Below are 17,177 nucleotides of genomic sequence, written 5' to 3'. Positions count from 1 at the left end.
ATATATTCTTGATGTCTAGTGACTGGATTGTTTCGTGATAGGCATGCAAAACAGTAGATATGCGGTTGATAAATTATAAAAAAAGACACACGCGACTGTCGTCTGTCTAAAGACACTGCCATCATATTAAGTGGGCAATTAAACTATTTAATTATATAGATTTGGCACAGAATTTGTGCATTAGATCGCTTCCGCAGCAATGTTCTCTTTGCAGATTTCTGATATTTATTTGTTGCACTTAGGCCTCGTACTTGATAGGTTACAATTTGGAAGATGTCACGTACCAGACTACCTTGAACATTGATTTTTACACCCACAAAGTCACCGGTTCATGAATAATTTTATGTGGCATAAAGAGCTGCAAAGATTTATAACTGACCCAAATTTTACATGAACACCCCGGAGGGCCTCACTGCCACAGTGCATCTCAAACTGGGTACAGTACGTGCCTTGCACTTTGACTGAAAACAGGGATTGGGCTCGGTGGAATGGGAAAATGTCTTGTCAGTTTCCTCATTGTTGGCTGATTTTGACAGATTTGTGGGAACAATCAGGCGACGGATGCATATTTATTATCTGGTTAGGAATTTCTATACAGTAAGTGCAGTCTATACACATTTTTAAACTTCATATAATGGTTAAAACACTATCTAATAATTTTAATATCACGGAATAAGTGTAGACATATTATCAAATTATAGATTTTTATTATTTTGTTTATATTTTTAAACTTAATATTCATTAAAAAATTAGAAATATCGATAGCAATAGAATAAGTTACTCAAAATTACTTCTTTAGAAGTTTTTCAATTTGAATATTTTAATTTAAAAACCTTTTTTTTTAACGAAAGCAATATTGATGACTAATTTTATTTAGGAGCTCTTATTTTTTACCACCTGCATAAAATAGCTTTTTTTATTTGTGTTAGTTTTTAAGCTTGGGCTCATGAAATTTAATTTTTTAAATGATAAGTAATATTTAGAAAAACCGAATTTGCTGAATGGTGTGGCTCCCAAACTGCGGCACAGTGGTTCTGCTCAATAAGCTTATTTTTTAAGGCGAGATGAGCTTTCGAGTTCGGCTTTGGCTTCGTGATGTGACGGCCCAAAGCCTTCGAAGCGACCGATTTCGTTGGGGTCTTTAGCCATATGTTGTTGGTGTTTGGCTCTGGCTTCGGCAGCGGCATGGAAAAACTTTTGAACGAGCACAAAAATCGGGCAGCTTGAAAACTATAAATAAACGTGAGTTTTATGCAGCGCTCATTTCAAGATTTGCAAGCAACGCGCCGCCAGCTCCAAAAACCGTTTGCCCCTTCTTGCGGATAAGTTTGGCAATTAGCTGGCTGAGATTGTGTGCATCCCTGAGTGTCCGTGTGTGCAGCAATTGCAGCAACAATTGCAGTTAACCGAGAAAACCGAAAAGCCAACGCAAAACGAAAAAAAACCAACTTTAAAAAGCGCTTGTGAAGAAATAAAAGTGAAGCCGGTTTGCAAAAAATTACGCAAATAAAAAAAGGAAAAACGGAGACAACCAAATTACCGTCTGCACTGCATTCGTGTGTTGATCCAAGTCACACGAAAACAGTCAAAATAGAAAGAGTCCAGTAATCAATTGAAACGAGTTTGCATCGGCCCATTGTGCAGCGGAAAAGCCAGCCCGAAAATGCAATCGCCTTGCATCTCGCTCACCATTTTGGCCGCCTTGGCACTCGGAAGTGGCCATGCGGCCACCCTGCCCACCTCCACACCCAGTGTTTTCAGCAGCGATCCCAATCCGAGTCCGAATTCCAGTCCGGGCGCGCAGTTGGCGGCGGGATCTCCAAGCTTTTCCGACAGCGATTTGGCTCTGCCAGCCGGATCGATCGATTTCGACGCTGCAGGTAAGCTGACTTATGCAATCGAGACAAGAACTTGATATTCAAACTAAATGTCACTCCCAGCCCACGCCCTCAAAAGCATGTACCCGTAATTAATGCAGCCTAGCTGAAAAAGTTCGTTGTCTAAGTCTTTTGTTTATTTTGGGGGCAGGCCAAAGTAAGCGAACATTTTGCGGCGTTTGCCATTCAGTCTAAATTGCATGATTCGTTTTATGGTTATTATTTTTGTATTCTTATAGTTTTTCAAATTGTGTATCTCTCTTAAATTATCTAAAATTTCAAGAGAGAAATCATACTTAAAGTATTGATGAATTACCTTTCCAAAACTCAATGCATTAAAAGACTTTTTTAATTGCTACATTTTTAAACTATTTTTAGCATTAAAAAATACCTTAAGAAATAAAAACCGAGTCAATTATTTTAAGGATTTATAAATACTTATCTTGGTATGGAAAAATTTTATAATTTGCTGTTCCAAGCAGATGTACAATGTTTTGATTCGTATAGTTCAGTGATTTTCCAGTTTAAAACTGATTTTACGTTTTTACTTTTTTTGGGCACAGCTCAACTTCCTGTTTTCGACTTTAAGACACATCAAATGTTCTTCATTTGCTCTCTACGCTTCACCGACAAATCGATTTCTTAGTTTAAATTCAGTACAGGCCTTGCCCGGTGTGCCGTCCATGCCAATAAATTGAGATTACTCATTGCTGGCTTCTTGAAAGACCTTTTTACGTAAATTGTGCATACACTTAACACCACTTTTATAGGCCTGTAACCTTCAAAAACGAACGAAATTGGGAAAAATACGGAGAAATACGGCAATCGTAAAAGAGTACTTTTTTAATGAGATTTGCTAAGAGCCAAGTGCGGGCTATAGAAGTTAAATTGCAATAGAAATTAGCAAGTGTATTTGCAGTAAAATCTTTTTATTTATTTGGTTTTTAACGCTTTTGAAATGGCAAGTGGAATATGTAAAACGAAGCGACAAGCAAGTCATCGCCTGTGCCACTTGAACTTGACATACTTACACATGTTGTTTCCCCCTCGTTTTTGGGTAAAAGTTATCAAGCTGTGTGGCGACGCAAATCTCAGGGTAAATAGAAATTGTGACGCAAGTTCGGGGCGAGTTATAAATGCAGAATAAACACGAGATAATGCTGGCTCGAAAATCACTGCGAGATATTGCCAATTACATTAATTTAATCAACCACGCGGTGTTGGGCAGTGTGTGTGCTGTGTGCGTTGTTTGCGCTCTTGCGAAAAGAGTTCAGCGTAAACAAAAGCAACAACGAGGCTTAAATCCGATCCGAAACCGGCTGCTGTCGCTATAGCTCTATACCAAGACTATCAAAAGACCATCGAGCTGACAAAAAGCGAAAAGCTGGCTGAAAAACTGACCTACATCAATGCGTAAGCGGCGCTGCTGGGCTTGTGCCAAAACTGAAAGCTGCAATTGTAACCTGTCTCTAATTGCGCAAAGAAAACCGTCAAACAGCATTGGCCAGTACTAAAAACATGGCGAGCACAAATTTATTGACATTTGCTTGGGCAAACAAAGGACTTAGGCAACGAACTTGGCTGCGGCCCAACCCTTTTCCGTCACCTCTTAGTTTTGACATTTCAAGTGCTGAATACTATGGCATGATAACAGCTTGTGGTTCGGCTCACCTTTGACATTGAACTTGTCGGGCGAAACAAAGGGGAAAATGTGTAAAGCAAAACAGTGGGAAACAAATTTCGGGGCACTCAAGCCAAATGACTTAATAGGGCTGTTCACGTGCGTAATTCGCCTTTAAACTTAAAGAAAATTGTCCCATTCTTCAAATGCTAATTACAAGACTTAAGTTCATTTTTATATCTTTTAAACGCCGAATTGCCTTGCCAAGGAACATTAAAGTAATTGCTTTCCGCTTGTCATTAGAAGGAGAAGATATAAACAATTAGTGGCGTGACTGAATATCATTCCAAGTTAAAATTTATTTTAACTACATGAGTTCCTTAGCTCGCATAAAGATGAGGTTAACAAGCTAAAACTATTTAAGTGCATTTTTATTTTAAATGTTCTGTTGACCTTTGCAAGAAAATATTGTCATGTACTAGAATATTGCTCAGAAGATTGAAGGTTTTAAAGATAAAATATTGGTCTTATAGTTTCCGTTGTTACTAAAAAAAAGTTTAATTCTAAAACTGAGTGAATTTAATTTAAAAATTGATTTAGCAACAATTCAAGCGTTATTTAATGTGTTAAATATTTATTTGTTGTTAAGCTGTATCCCTTTTTTTTTATGTTTATAAATACATTCAGACAGAAGCCTTCATTCTGATTCGACCCAAAAATTCGAGTTGTACTGATTGTAATTTTTTTATAAATTTATTTCCTTGACAATTTTAAAGACCTAGTCCCCCGGTGTCACCCTGACATAAACCCAATTTCACCTGACAGAAGACACGTGGCGACAGGGACACGTGAACTTTGTCATGCCTGGTTGGCTGGCACAAATAGTGAAAAATGAAATAAATATAAAAGTTATAATCTCCCCTTGGTCAGACGCCATGCCATGCCTCGACGAACTTAACAACTGAGGCTAACCATGACTTAACCGACTTGTGAACTAATCTCGCCTCACTTTCGCCTTTCAGTTGCACCACCGGCGGTTGTCTTGACCAGCGGCTCGAATGAGGTGACACCCTGTAGTCTCAGTTCGTCGGATCTGAACGAATGCATACGCGGCTTGATTCAGACATTTGCCGGCCGGTTGAGGAACCAGGGTGTGCCGGAGTACAACATGGACTCCATTGACCCGTACTTCTACAAGAGGGGCATCTTCCGGTACACCAACGATGGCATCCAGGGAGGACTTCTCATCAAGAACATGGAGATCTATGGCATCAGTCAGTTGCAGGTCAACACGGTGGCTGCCAATTTCACGGACAGTGGCTTCATAATCAAGCTGGGCGTTGAACTGCCTCAACTGAAGGCTGGAGGACACTTCAAGGCGGACGTCAAGTTCGGAGGACTGCGTCTGGTGCCCAAGGGACCCTTCAACATCACCATAGGTGAGTGTCGGTTGAGTGAGAAGTATTATGTGGAACATGTAGCAAGTACTTTCACATTCCCATTCCCCAGACAACATCAAGGCCACCATCCTGACCGATGGCCACATCGAACAGCTGCCCAGTGGTCAGCAGCGTCTCAGCTTACATCGCCTGAATGCCAATGTCAACATCGGCGATGCCAAGGTGGTGGCCAATGGCATCTTTTCCGATCGCAACCTGAGTAAGTCAATCACTTCCTCTTAGTTATCCATCATTTCTGATTGATGTTATTCCCCTCCAGATGCCATGATCCTGAATCTGGTCAATGAGAATCTGCCGGAGATCACCCGAGTCGGCATTCCCGCCACCCGCGAACAGTGGGCTCCCATTCTGATTGCCCACATCAACGAGTTCTTCGCCAAGGTTCCCATCGAGAAATTCCTGGTTCAATGAGGCACTAAACCTATTCTCAAGGAACACTTAGCTCCTAGTTAGTTTTAGTTTAATGTTTACAATTAACACTCTAACTTAAGCGCTGTTTCCAAATAATTTTCTACGCACAAACGATTTGGCAATCATTTGGAATGATTTTAAGCATAACCAATTTGTATTTATTTATGTCATAAATTGTAAACAAAAAGAGAAGCTATGTGAAAAATTCAAAATAAATGGTCTTTTCAAAAATGTATAGAGTTTAATTTTTTATGCATTTTTTTGGTTTCTTAAGGGGGAGTAAGGTCAAACAATACAAGATAATTTTAATAAACCAAGACTTTAAAGTGAAAAAAACAATTTTTTTGGAACAAAAATCGGCTAATTTGTCATTGTAAAATTAAAAAAAATAAAAAAAAACTGGACAGCGTTACCTCTTGAAATATGTACAGAAATAGTGTTTAAAATTTCAAAAGTATCGGTGCCGTAGTTTTGAAGTTATGATGGGTACCGACTTTGGAAACGTGAGTTGTGGGGAAAACGCTTTGAAGCTTTTAACACAAAAACATTCAGTGTATATATATAGACAATTTTCCTTTAATTTACTTCAAATTTTGACACAATATTCCTCAGATATTATGCAATCAATTTAAAAAATAAAAATAATTGTAGTATCGTAAGCCCCTGTTAACAAAAGCTTTTAAAGGTTTTGTTTTCTGATAAAGACCTCAAATTTTTTTCATCATCCTAAAAATATGCTTTATTTCAGATAATAAATTTAAGAATTTTTTAGGTAAATGTAAAAAATAGTAAAATAATGTATTTTTTGGGTTGATCTGGGATCATTTGAATAATATAATAACACAATTTACTGCAGTATTTCCTAGGGCTATTAAAAATTTGCTATTTTTTAATTAAAAATCTGGTTTGCAATCAGTTATTTTAAAGGTTTTATGCATTGATTGCCAATAAAAAAAGCGGGTTTTAGCAAACGAATTAAATAGAAAAATTAATTTAAAATTAGTGAATTCTTATGGTCAAAAAGAAAGAAACCCAGCTAATTGTCCTATAAATAAATATTCCAACCTTTCCAACTTTCAAGTGGTTCTTTGAACATTGAGTGGGTGAAATTCCCTTGTCTGAACATCCAGTTCTGAAACTGAATGAGCCCGAAGGTGCTGAGAACTGCACACTCGATCGATACCAATTCCATGTGAAGCGCTGTTCAAAGACAATACTCAACACTCCCACTTGTCGATCAATCAAAGGGGCGAAGGTGCCCCAAGGCTGCCAATTACCGACACTTAGTTGGCAAAATATTGAAATAAAATGATCCCGCAAAGGTCCAGGCCATGACACTTAATATTCCATCGATCAATATGTGGAACTGGGGTCGAGTGCTTTTATTGAAACGATCTGACCGATTCTCTGGAAACAATTGCCTTAATGTGTGATCTTTCTAACACCCAAGGCGCCGCCTGATCTCGGCGTTGATAATGCGATTAAGGCAGAGACCTGATTAATGTAGATTTTAATTGAATCCTGAGTCAAGAGGTGTGTTCCTTGTTCCCAGTTCAGTGCTCGCCAAAAGTCGTAAATTTTGCATATTATTTTGTAAAAACACATATGCCGATGAATTCAAACGGGTCTAGTTAGCTCGCCGAGTGGAAAATGAAGAGCCAAATGCAATATGCACCATGGAATTTAAATGGAAATTCAATCTGGTCATGCAGTGAAAAAATAATATGGTAGATTGCGCGTATTTATTGAATTCATTCATTTGGGATGGTATTGCAGAAGTTTTGAAAAATGATTTGGATTTTTGAACATTGAATAAAAATTTTTCTTTTTTTTTGTTATAAATATTTTCTCTAAATCATTAATCAATCAATCTATTTTATAGTTAATAACTGCCACATTTGGTTTTGTTACATTAAAAATATATTCCTAGTATGATACTATTTTAAGGAAAATAATAAAAATTATTATTTTTATAGTTATTGTATGGTTGAAGTGTTTTTATTTTAATTTAATTTTATTTATGCAAATTTATTGACTTAGTTCCCTCGAAATTCGACTCAGTGCATTGCAATGGCCAACTGAGCCAGAGAAGATGCAACCACAGCTGGATTTTTCTTTTATGAGTATGCAGTCGCGCAACTTCCCGGCGGCGGCTGCGAGTAGCCCGCCCTGTTCAGTCCACATTGGTGCGTGTTCCGGATCGGATTCGGAATCGGGATTGGGATCGGGTTGAAAAGCCTGGTGGGCACTGGAAACGGAGGCGTTCCAGCAACTAGTTTAGTCGCGTCGCGTGTGCATTTGAAGGCGGCCCAATAAGTTGGCCAAAAGTGCTCCAGCGAAAGAAACGCGTTCATAATTGACATTTCGGCTGCTCCGGCCGAACACTCAGCACCTCTGCCGGCGTCGCAGTCGCCGCCGTCGTTTGGCAACGGAGCTGTTAACCAAACCCCAGAACCTCTGCTGTCTCAGAAGCGATCGGACCTCCCAGCCAAGAAGACGGTCCTGACCGTCTAACGCATCATACCACTAAGTCGAGAATCGAGTATCGAGTATTGAGTATTGAGTACCGGGTATCCAGTACCGCGATCCAGAGCAAGTCCAGCCCCAATCGGAGAACTCCGTCTTCGCGATCGTAGTCGTGGTCAGGTGAATGCCATCGGGGCAACGTGCCTGGCATTCGAAGAGCTATACATTCTGAGCCGCGATTCGCGATTTGCGGTGGTGGATCTTTATACTGTATAGCAGCCCATTTATATATGGTCTGTCCCGATCAGAAACGAAAACAAATTGGGAAGTTATAACCGCAGCGAAAGCAAAAAATATCAAAATGTTTGCATTTCTGCCTGTTTTATTACTCTGTGTGCATTTGCTGCATTTTAAAATGATCTCGGGCGCAGATCTCCCATCCGTTTCGGGAGGGGCAGCAGCTCCAGCTCCAGCTCCTGTGTGGGAAATTGGAGAAATAAATGCGGCACCCGAGGCAGGATTGTCCAAAGCCAATGCCACGGATGGGGTAAACTTCGGCGGAGCGGTGGTGGGTAAGTCAAATGATTGGATTCAGGAAAAGAAAACTAGGTGGCAAAAAAAATATTTTTTCCACTTAAAACAAAAGACTTAAGGCACAAACTTGTGACTCAAAAGACCAAAAGAACTGGCGCCTTCGAAAATATGAATGAATTTTTATTTTTAATTTGATATCAATTTAATAAGAGTGTTTAAAGCAAGGTAAAAATACTTGTTACTCCTGGTTATTGCCAAAATTCCTTTAATAAAGGTGTATGGAATAAACTCTTTCTTAATAAATGTAGGGTTAATTAAATTAATTAATTAATTAATATATATAAATATCATTTATTTTTTAATAATGTTTTTCAATTAAATTAAAATTATTTCATAAGGAAATAAAAATTTTTTTACAACAATTTTGAAAAGAGGCGAATCAATAGCTCTTCTTCAATATACGTCACTAATATAAACTTAAGTTCAACGACTTCGAAATAACATTTTTCTGATTCGACGGTAGAATTTATGCGCGGCACGCACCAAGCATTACTTGTTTGACCTTCAGAAATCTATAAATCGTTTAGAGCTAGGAGGGAAAATGCGAAACTTTGGTTCTACGAGTGAGTGTTCCCAACATTGTTTACCTTACGGACTCGATGGCTTGTCGCCAGGCCCGGCCCTTCAAGCCAAACTTTCTAGTGCAAAAAAAGCTGAACAACGAAAACTCATGTAGGCGTGAACTTTCAGATCAACTTCATCGCTTGTCGGTCGTGTTCTGTCGCCTGTCAATGTTCCCGCCAATCTATTCCCTCTTATTTACGGCCAACAATTAGACAATTAGACAGCACTTTTGATGGAGGGGCGTGATCTGTGGTGATGTCTTTTCAGGGCGACGACATGAGCCTATTAATTTGCAATGCCCCGCAGATGAGGCCATAAACGTATAGCATATATAAGACCATAAGCCGACACCTTTCTCAGCCTTAACAAGCCATATTCATTAAAAATTAATTTTTATTTGCATTTTGTCCACTTTGCTCGATCGTTGTTAACATGGTTTGCCATCAGGAAAGCGATAAATATTGTTTATATGAGCGTTGGTGATATAAAATTTAAGAGCCACCATTAAGTAGACCTCCAACTCGAGATATTGAGTTCTCTGGGATCCTGCGCTGAGATTCAGGTTTTCAGTAGCAGACAAGCTGTAACGGTCTTGCAGACCTTGAACTTGTAACTTGCCCCTGATTCTCGATAAACGTTTTGCAAGTCTTCGGTATCAAGTGTTTATGTTTAGCAGAGAAAAGGAGCAGCTTGGATGGGTGGGTTCTGAGGACCATTTAAGTTATAAGAAGTTCTAGGAAAAATAAAAATCTTGACAGATTTAAAAACCTTCGTACTATAAATTAATATCAAGTTAAGATTTCCAGTAAAATATTTACATTCGCCTTAAGTGTGTCGAATTTCCAGCAGGATCTTAAATCAATCAGCCAAAATTCGTTGCGCTGGTTTTTGGCTGACAGCCTGTCATAACAATTTAAAGAGAATAATGTTAAGCCCAATAAGCTATAAACATAAAAACACAATATCCAGACATTATTTGGGGCAAATGAGTAATATTCCGATGACTTTCTTTGGTGATCCACACAAACATAAGATTCAGTTAACAATTCCTGGCGAGTGAGTCACGTCGAGTGGATCAACATTTTTCGGTGGGTGTAAAACTTACTTTGTAAAATGAAAAATATTACGCGTATTCATTACCGATTCGCAGCACGCCCTGAACGTATTCTTCATTACGAGCTGTGTCAGTAAAGCAAAAGCCACGTGCAGAGCCAAAAGACTTCCCTGCTCCAACTTCCACTGAAAAATCACCTTTATGCTCGATTTAGAATCAATAAAACTTACACCTCATCGAAGGCAATAAGCTTTCAGGCTGTCAAGCAGATCGTTAAAATTAATCGACACAAAAGCAAATGGCTCGTTAAGAACAAATCCCCGAGATAAACTGCCCAAATGGCATATTTAGTCAAATTTTATACGCTGCCGAGCCACTCGAACTATATATGTGGGCCAAAACATGCGTGATAAATTAAAAATATGGCAAATTCATGCTAAATAGCAGCAACAATACAAACCAAATAAAGCCGGCGACCTAAACAAAGGCCTAGACCAATTTTAAGAAGCTGCCAATGGACATGACAAATATATGACAATTGACAGTAGAAAGTTGCCGCAGTGGGGGGCAGGTCCAGCATCTCCGAAATGGCACAGCAATTGTCATGTCGCGTGGAAAGAGCTTAAGTTTATTGTCAATATTCTGGGCAGCGAAATATGTCAAAATATTGAGTAATCACTCTCGACTGGCGGAGCGGAGAAGCGTGGACCCGAAACTCAAAACGTGAACGAATGTTAAGCAAATATTGGCTTGGTCTTTTCTCCACTCGTTTTTTCTCCTTTTTTCTATTTGGGTGCTTTGTCAATAGCGCAACAGATTGGCCAAAAAAATGGGCTGTAAAGTACCATAGTTTTGGCTAGACAATTGAGTATGTAGCTCAAATCTTTCCAGGGTTCAACGAACCCAGATCTCGAGAGCCATTAGAAATGATCAGTGGTTCCCCAGTGCCAAACCTATTTTCATGTCATAAAGATATTATTGGTCCACACACCAGTCTAATATTTTAATAAATAAATAAACTAATAAGATAAGGAGTTGATAACAAATGTGATTTTATAAAAGTCAGTAAAGATATACATCAGAAAAAATTACATGTGCATTTAATTACAATAAACAATACAATATTTACAATTGGATATTTGGATTTGAAAAATACATTGAGCTATTGTTTTTATTTAAATATAAGAGACCTATAAAAAATAACCTCTTTTCAGTTCCTGAAAAATTTAATTCTGAAGCTTATTCCTATTGCTCAGATTCCTCATCAACAAATCTGAAACGCCAGCGACGCCAGTTTTTCTTTGATCCGAGTATACTACTGTGGCAGGGAGGACTTGGTGGTGCGGCTGTTCCTGGTGGCTGGGGTCCAGGCGAGGGATCCAAGTGTCTGACATCTCGTGGCCAACCGGGTGTGTGCGTCCGCATCGATGGCTGCCGCCAGTATTACCGGGTGGCCCGCCAGATATCCATATTCACCCTGCGCCAATGGCCACAGACCAATGGTCTTGGCCTTAATGGCAACATGTGCAACTTCTTCGATCAGCTGGGCAGAGTCAACAGTGGCATCTGCTGCACAGACATCGATGCCAATAGTTTTGGTGTATTTCCACTGCCTGGAACAACGACGACCACGACTACCGAGAAGCCTTCGGTGGTGGCTGACGAGGAGGATAGGGTGGATGTGGTTCCTGAAGGGGAAGTCGATGCTGAACAGCCAGTGGATGCTCCCCGACCCGAGGACCCTATTGATAATGTGAATAGTGTGGAGGACATGCCAGATTTCCAGGACGGGAACACTATTGAGGGCAATGCTCCGGAAGGAGATACGCAGCCTGAAGCTGAGCCCGCACCAGCGGAGCAACCGGTGGCGCAACCTATTCCCACCCAGCCAGCCAGTACCATCTATCCCTACCAATGGCCTTTCGGTTCCTTTGCGGGTGGTGTGGCACAGTGGCCACCAGCTTTGCCCACTCATCCACCCACAACAGGCGGCTGGCCTCCACCGCTTCCCACCCATCCGCCAAACCATCATTATCCCACGCATCCCACCGCCGGAGTTCCGAGCACCAAGCGCACCACCCCGAGACCCACTAGCCCCACCAGGCCCACCACCACCAGGCGGCCCAGCTATCCTAGTTATCCTGCCACCACCACCACCACGACGAGGCGACCTGCGAGTGGCTCCAGTCCGGAAGGACTCCCGCTGCAGTGCGGCAACAAGAACCCGGTGACTCCCGATCAGGAGAGGATTGTGGGCGGCATCAATGCCAGTCCCCACGAGTTTCCCTGGATAGCGGTGCTCTTCAAGTCGGGCAAGCAGTTCTGCGGCGGCAGTCTCATCACCAACAGCCACATCCTGACCGCCGCTCATTGTGTGGCAAGGTAAGGAGGAAACATAAAATGTTTTAAACTATTTCTATAATGTTATATAACTACAGAATGACCTCTTGGGACGTGGCCGCTTTGACAGCCCATCTGGGTGACTACAACATTGGCACGGACTTTGAGGTGCAACATGTGTCGCGCAGGATTAAGCGACTTGTGCGCCACAAGGGTTTCGAGTTTAGCCACTTGGTAAGTGCACCATAGCAATATTATTGGAGAATTAATGTTCGAACTTTCGAGAAATATTAGAAAATAGGCATTTTGATATTATTTTGTATAGAAATAATATACAGATTCGTACTTGCCTAGCACAACGACGTCGCTATACTCACGCTGAGTGAACCGGTGCCCTTCACCCGGGAGATCCAACCTATTTGCCTGCCCACCTCGCCCTCGCAGCAATCCCGCTCCTACAGTGGGCAGGTGGCCACGGTGGCCGGATGGGGAAGTCTCCGGGAGAATGGGCCCCAGCCCTCGATCCTGCAGAAGGTGGACATACCCATCTGGGCGAATTCCGAGTGTGCCAGGAAGTACGGAAGAGCAGCGCCCGGCGGCATTATCGAGTCGATGATCTGCGCTGGCCAGGCGGCCAAGGACTCCTGCAGTGTAAGTTGTCTATCTTATACCTTCCTACCCTTTATGACATTCTTACTGATCCTATCTGCAGGGTGACTCTGGCGGACCCATGATCATCAACGATGGCGGACGCTACACTCAGGTGGGAATAGTTTCCTGGGGCATTGGCTGCGGCAAGGGTCAATATCCTGGCGTCTACACCCGAGTCACTTCGCTGCTGCCCTGGATCTACAAGAACATTAAATAAACTTAGGATTCCGATTATCCTAAGACGTGATATGCTGCAATATAATAAGAGCGAACGATTCAATAAATGACAAAAATCTTTATAGACGTTGATTTTTTCGAAATGCCTAAAAGTATACCGTGTTTTTCTGGCAGGCTTACCCTTTTTTTATTGCTATACAAAAACAAAAATAATATGTTTTTAGTAAGTTTTTAAAATGTTTTATTTTAAACTAGCCTATTTTTATTTGTTTCTTATATGTTTTACAAAATTTGAAATAATTTTATGTTTATATATATTTTCTATAACTTTCTATAACAGATATACGACTGATAAGTGATAGAGAATATGATACAAGAAAAAATTTTTAATAATTTTTGTTGGTGGTCTTCTGATGCATATTTGTGTTGATGAATTGTAACTTGTTATATATATTTTATAAATCAGGATTTGATTAGTTTGCAGTTTTGTGTTCATAATCTGAAAGCTATTGAAAATATCTAAGAATGCATTATTAAAATTGTTTCTCTCGTTTTGTACAATATTATGGAACTATATCAAAAATCATGAAAACATCATATTTAAATCAGGATTTCATTACTGTTATAAAACATAGAGGTGAAGATTTGGGTTCCCTTTCTAAAAAGCCAGAATAAGTACGCTAATATCTAAAATTTGATTGCATATTTCTACAAGTGTCCATTTTTTTACTTCCAAACCAAAAAGACAATGAATTTGCCATTATCACAGTAAACACTCATAAATAAGTTAAATACATAGCACATATTATAACAGAAAAATAGGCTTTCAAACCTTAATTCAAACCTTTCGAATGATGTCTTCACCACGAAATTTTGTTCTCGAGGACATGTTCAAGTTTAACCATATTGTTCTGGATCCATTGGTGGAAGTATACTCCCTGCCATTTCTACTTCCCAAAATCCTGGAGTATCCAGAACTCGTTTTAGCGGTGGATGCCCCCGACGACCGTCTTGTGGGCTTTATTCTCGGAACGCGTGTCGAGGACTGGCCCGAACACATTGGAGATGGAAAGGATCTGAGTTGGAGTCATGGACACGTCTCTGCTGTGGCTGTAGCCCAGGAATATCGAAAACTGGGCTTGGCCACTCGTATGCTCACTACTCTTAGGGATATGATGGATCGACAGAGGAACTTGTACATGGATCTATTTGTGCGGGAGAAGAATAAAAACGCCATCAGGCTTTACGAGTCCTTGGGATACGTAAAATATAGCTGGTTGCCCCAGTTTTATGCCGACGATCATGGTTATGATATGAGGCTGCCTCTATCCCGGGATGTCGATAGGATATCCCTAGAGGGTATTTTAATCAATAAGCTCTATAGCTTCGGAAGTATGCTGTACTATCTCTTTATGTTCTATTTATTTGGACTCAAAAATATGCTGGTTGATGGCATAGGCAAAGGACTTGAATGGAGCTATAAATCTATTATATAAAACCACATTACTTGTTTGTTTTGCTAGGCAACGAATACTATAAATTAAAACATTTTTGAAACACCCAGAGAAAGTTCATTGCACTCTGCCGACGAAATTGAACTAAAAGTTTGAGCAAATCGCTCAAAGTAAAAAAGGAAAACTTGAAATATATGTCAGAAAGCATATGGAAATACGATTTGTTTATATGACAACATTGAACCAGAATTTTCGAATGCTGTGCGTTTCAAGTTGCGCAAAATGCCAAATTGTGAGAATCATTGCGCGTGTTTCAGACACATGTCCGCACCAGACTACACTTTATATTTATATATATACTTTCTAATTTGTTTGCTTTGAAAAATGTAGCTAATACAAAAGACAACAACGAGAGCCTTGACCATCTCGAAACGGAAATTTGCAATTGAATTTGTTTGGCAAACGAGACGAACATCAATGCGTTTGGCTGAAAATATATGCACTGTGTTCGTTAGTGTGGACCTTAAAAAGTACATACACACATACAAGTATTTTAGATGAAATTACATAAAGGGGGAAATTGTAATCTTTCAGTATTTATTTTTCTTGATTAATTTAGTGGAGCTATTCTTAATAAAATTCTGTAGCATAACAACACCGCGTGTGGGTGATAAACCAACCAAAGGGTATTATTTATAAATTGAAATACGACTGAGGTCCACCCTATGGTAGATTCTAACCTAAAGTTAGCCTTTGTGCGTCAACGGAAATTGAATAGAATTCACCCCAACTGATTTTCTTTAATTAGCTATGTAATCTGAAAATAAAACAACAATTTTTTGAGAAACACACCTCCTGCTTATTGAACCTCCAGCGGACGTGGTAGGTACTTTCTCATCTCGTAGGCATCCTCCGGTTCCGGGTGATCTGGATAGTAGTCCACGAATGTTTCGCGGTGAGCGTAGCCCATGGAGCAGTACAGGTGATAGGCGGCATGGTTGCTGGCTCGCATGAAGAGGTTTACGAAGGAGGCTCCTTTGTGGTCTGCAGCCGTGAAGAAGTAATCCATCAGAGCGGTGGCCAATCCAAGGCGCCGATATTCCGGAGATACAGTCAGTGCCGCCACATGACCATGCGGCTCCTTATTTCGCTTGGCCTGAAAATGGCCAAAGATATATCCCATTTTCCGGCCATCGCGACCTGGAGCCTCGGCAATCTGCGTGAGTCCTGGAAACTCCAGGAGGTGCGTCACGAAGAAAGTTAGGCTGTAAACCTCGGTGAGGGCATCAAAAACTAAGGAATTAATTTTGAATAGATCATCGAAACGCATCTCCCGAAAGCTAGTCATTTCAATGGAAAATTTTGTTTATAGCCTCACTTAATTTTTACAAAATTCAAGGACTTGTCAAGTCGAATGCCTGCTTAATAGGCTATAAAATAAGTGATAAAAAACTATTTTTTCCGTTCACTGTCAGGGCTGCCGGCGGGGTTATAGACCACACCCGATAAACATAATCAATCCGGACAGCCAAAAATCTTCGCCACGGGAATCGAAAATTATTTCTCGATTCTCTAATGAGGTTAACGTTCGAGGCACTGGTTGAGTCAGCGCCCTGTGCGCTTTTCAAAGTTCTATTTATACAATTTAATGGCGCATTTTGCACAAAAATAAATAAAAGTACAAACCGATATTTGTCTTTGGCCGCATACATTTATATGTAAGCGCACATTATATTGGTAAAGAGGCAAGAGTCTATTTATAAGTGAAAACATCAGCCATATCTGTTGTGTTTTCCTTTTGCCTGGACAGGTGGTCCAGTCAAAAAGATGGGGGAACTTGTAAAATGTAAACTGCTAGAGCGGAATATAAAAATGAAATTCGTCTAAGCGGCTGAAGAAAAATGATTTGCTCATTCCCCAGCATCGGTCTTTTCCCCTTGTTTAGGGTACGTATACACTACATTTACACATATACACTGGATGTTTGTTTAGCGGTCTTTTTCTATTATTTATTTTTCAAGCATGTGTGATTTATCATGATTTATCTTCGCATTTGCCCACAGGCACGGCCAAAACGGCAGAATGGAATCATTCATGATGGAAGTTTTTGTCTTCGCTTAAAGCTTTTTTGGGGGAACATACATCTCTTAGGATGCATTTTTTTATGTTCTATTTTGGCACTCAATAAAATTAAAACAAAGCTAAAGAATGATTTTCAGTGTGGGCAATAGCAAAGTCAAACTTTTGATGGGTAAAAGAAATGATTGTTAGGTATGTAGTTATAATGATTGTAGAAAATGGTTAAATTGTTATTATTGTTATCTAAGAATATCTTTTAAAAGATAATACCAATTTGATTAATAGCACTGCCCAGCCAAGCGAAATCTGTGAAGCAGTCTAGTGTGAGATGTAGGAGTACCAATAATTTATTTTATGGGCCGAGTGCATTGCGCATTAAGCCCGCCGATGATCGGGCCTGTGAATACAATTGAATGGTTCTGCGGATGA

General features: G+C 40.1%; 4 protein-coding genes across 4 annotated transcripts; 3 read left to right on the top strand and 1 right to left on the bottom strand.

Annotated features, from left to right (window-relative positions):
- The first annotated feature begins 1,187 nt into the window (after positions 1–1,187).
- LOC108032817 (uncharacterized) lies at positions 1,188–5,604 on the top strand. The gene is made up of 4 exons (XM_017106831.3): positions 1,188–1,880; positions 4,521–4,937; positions 5,008–5,157; positions 5,218–5,604. The coding sequence occupies exons 1-4, from the start codon at positions 1,664–1,666 to the stop codon at positions 5,367–5,369; spliced, it is 936 nt and encodes a 311-aa protein (XP_016962320.1). The 5' UTR covers positions 1,188–1,663; the 3' UTR covers positions 5,370–5,604.
- Positions 5,605–7,613: 2,009 nt separating this feature from the next.
- Positions 7,614–13,360, top strand: LOC108032376 (serine proteinase stubble). Its single transcript, XM_017106197.3, has 5 exons — positions 7,614–8,407; positions 11,304–12,429; positions 12,486–12,621; positions 12,742–13,038; positions 13,100–13,360. The coding sequence occupies exons 1-5, from the start codon at positions 8,197–8,199 to the stop codon at positions 13,253–13,255; spliced, it is 1,926 nt and encodes a 641-aa protein (XP_016961686.1). The 5' UTR covers positions 7,614–8,196; the 3' UTR covers positions 13,256–13,360.
- Positions 13,361–13,974: 614 nt separating this feature from the next.
- Positions 13,975–14,784, top strand: LOC108032448 (N-alpha-acetyltransferase 20). The gene has a single exon (XM_017106274.3). The coding sequence runs from the start codon at positions 14,067–14,069 to the stop codon at positions 14,709–14,711; it is 645 nt and encodes a 214-aa protein (XP_016961763.1). The 5' UTR covers positions 13,975–14,066; the 3' UTR covers positions 14,712–14,784.
- Positions 14,785–15,449: 665 nt separating this feature from the next.
- LOC108032477 (N-alpha-acetyltransferase 20) lies at positions 15,450–16,089 on the bottom strand. Its single transcript, XM_017106299.3, has one exon. It carries the CDS (start codon positions 16,015–16,017, stop codon positions 15,529–15,531), a length of 489 nt encoding a protein of 162 aa, XP_016961788.1. The 5' UTR covers positions 16,018–16,089; the 3' UTR covers positions 15,450–15,528.
- Between the last annotated feature and the right edge of the window lie 1,088 nt (positions 16,090–17,177).

Source organism: Drosophila biarmipes, chromosome 2L (genome assembly GCF_025231255.1).
Source record: "Drosophila biarmipes strain raj3 chromosome 2L, RU_DBia_V1.1, whole genome shotgun sequence".
NCBI lineage: Eukaryota > Metazoa > Arthropoda > Insecta > Diptera > Drosophilidae > Drosophila > Drosophila biarmipes.
This window is presented reverse-complemented; position numbering and strand designations above follow the sequence as displayed.

Coding starts and splice junctions, on each gene's coding strand:
- LOC108032817 (XM_017106831.3), top strand. CDS start 1,664: ATGCAATCGCCTTGCATCTCGCTCACCATTTTGGCCGCCTTGGCACTC. Junction 4,938..5,007: donor ACCCTTCAACATCACCATAG/GTGAGTGTCGGT, acceptor CCCATTCCCCAG/ACAACATCAAGGCCACCATC. Junction 5,158..5,217: donor CTTTTCCGATCGCAACCTGA/GTAAGTCAATCA, acceptor ATTCCCCTCCAG/ATGCCATGATCCTGAATCTG.
- LOC108032376 (XM_017106197.3), top strand. CDS start 8,197: ATGTTTGCATTTCTGCCTGTTTTATTACTCTGTGTGCATTTGCTGCAT. Junction 8,408..11,303: donor CTTCGGCGGAGCGGTGGTGG/GTAAGTCAAATG, acceptor CCTATTGCTCAG/ATTCCTCATCAACAAATCTG. Junction 12,430..12,485: donor GCCGCTCATTGTGTGGCAAG/GTAAGGAGGAAA, acceptor ATATAACTACAG/AATGACCTCTTGGGACGTGG.
- LOC108032448 (XM_017106274.3), top strand. CDS start 14,067: ATGATGTCTTCACCACGAAATTTTGTTCTCGAGGACATGTTCAAGTTT.
- LOC108032477 (XM_017106299.3), bottom strand. CDS start 16,017: ATGACTAGCTTTCGGGAGATGCGTTTCGATGATCTATTCAAAATTAAT.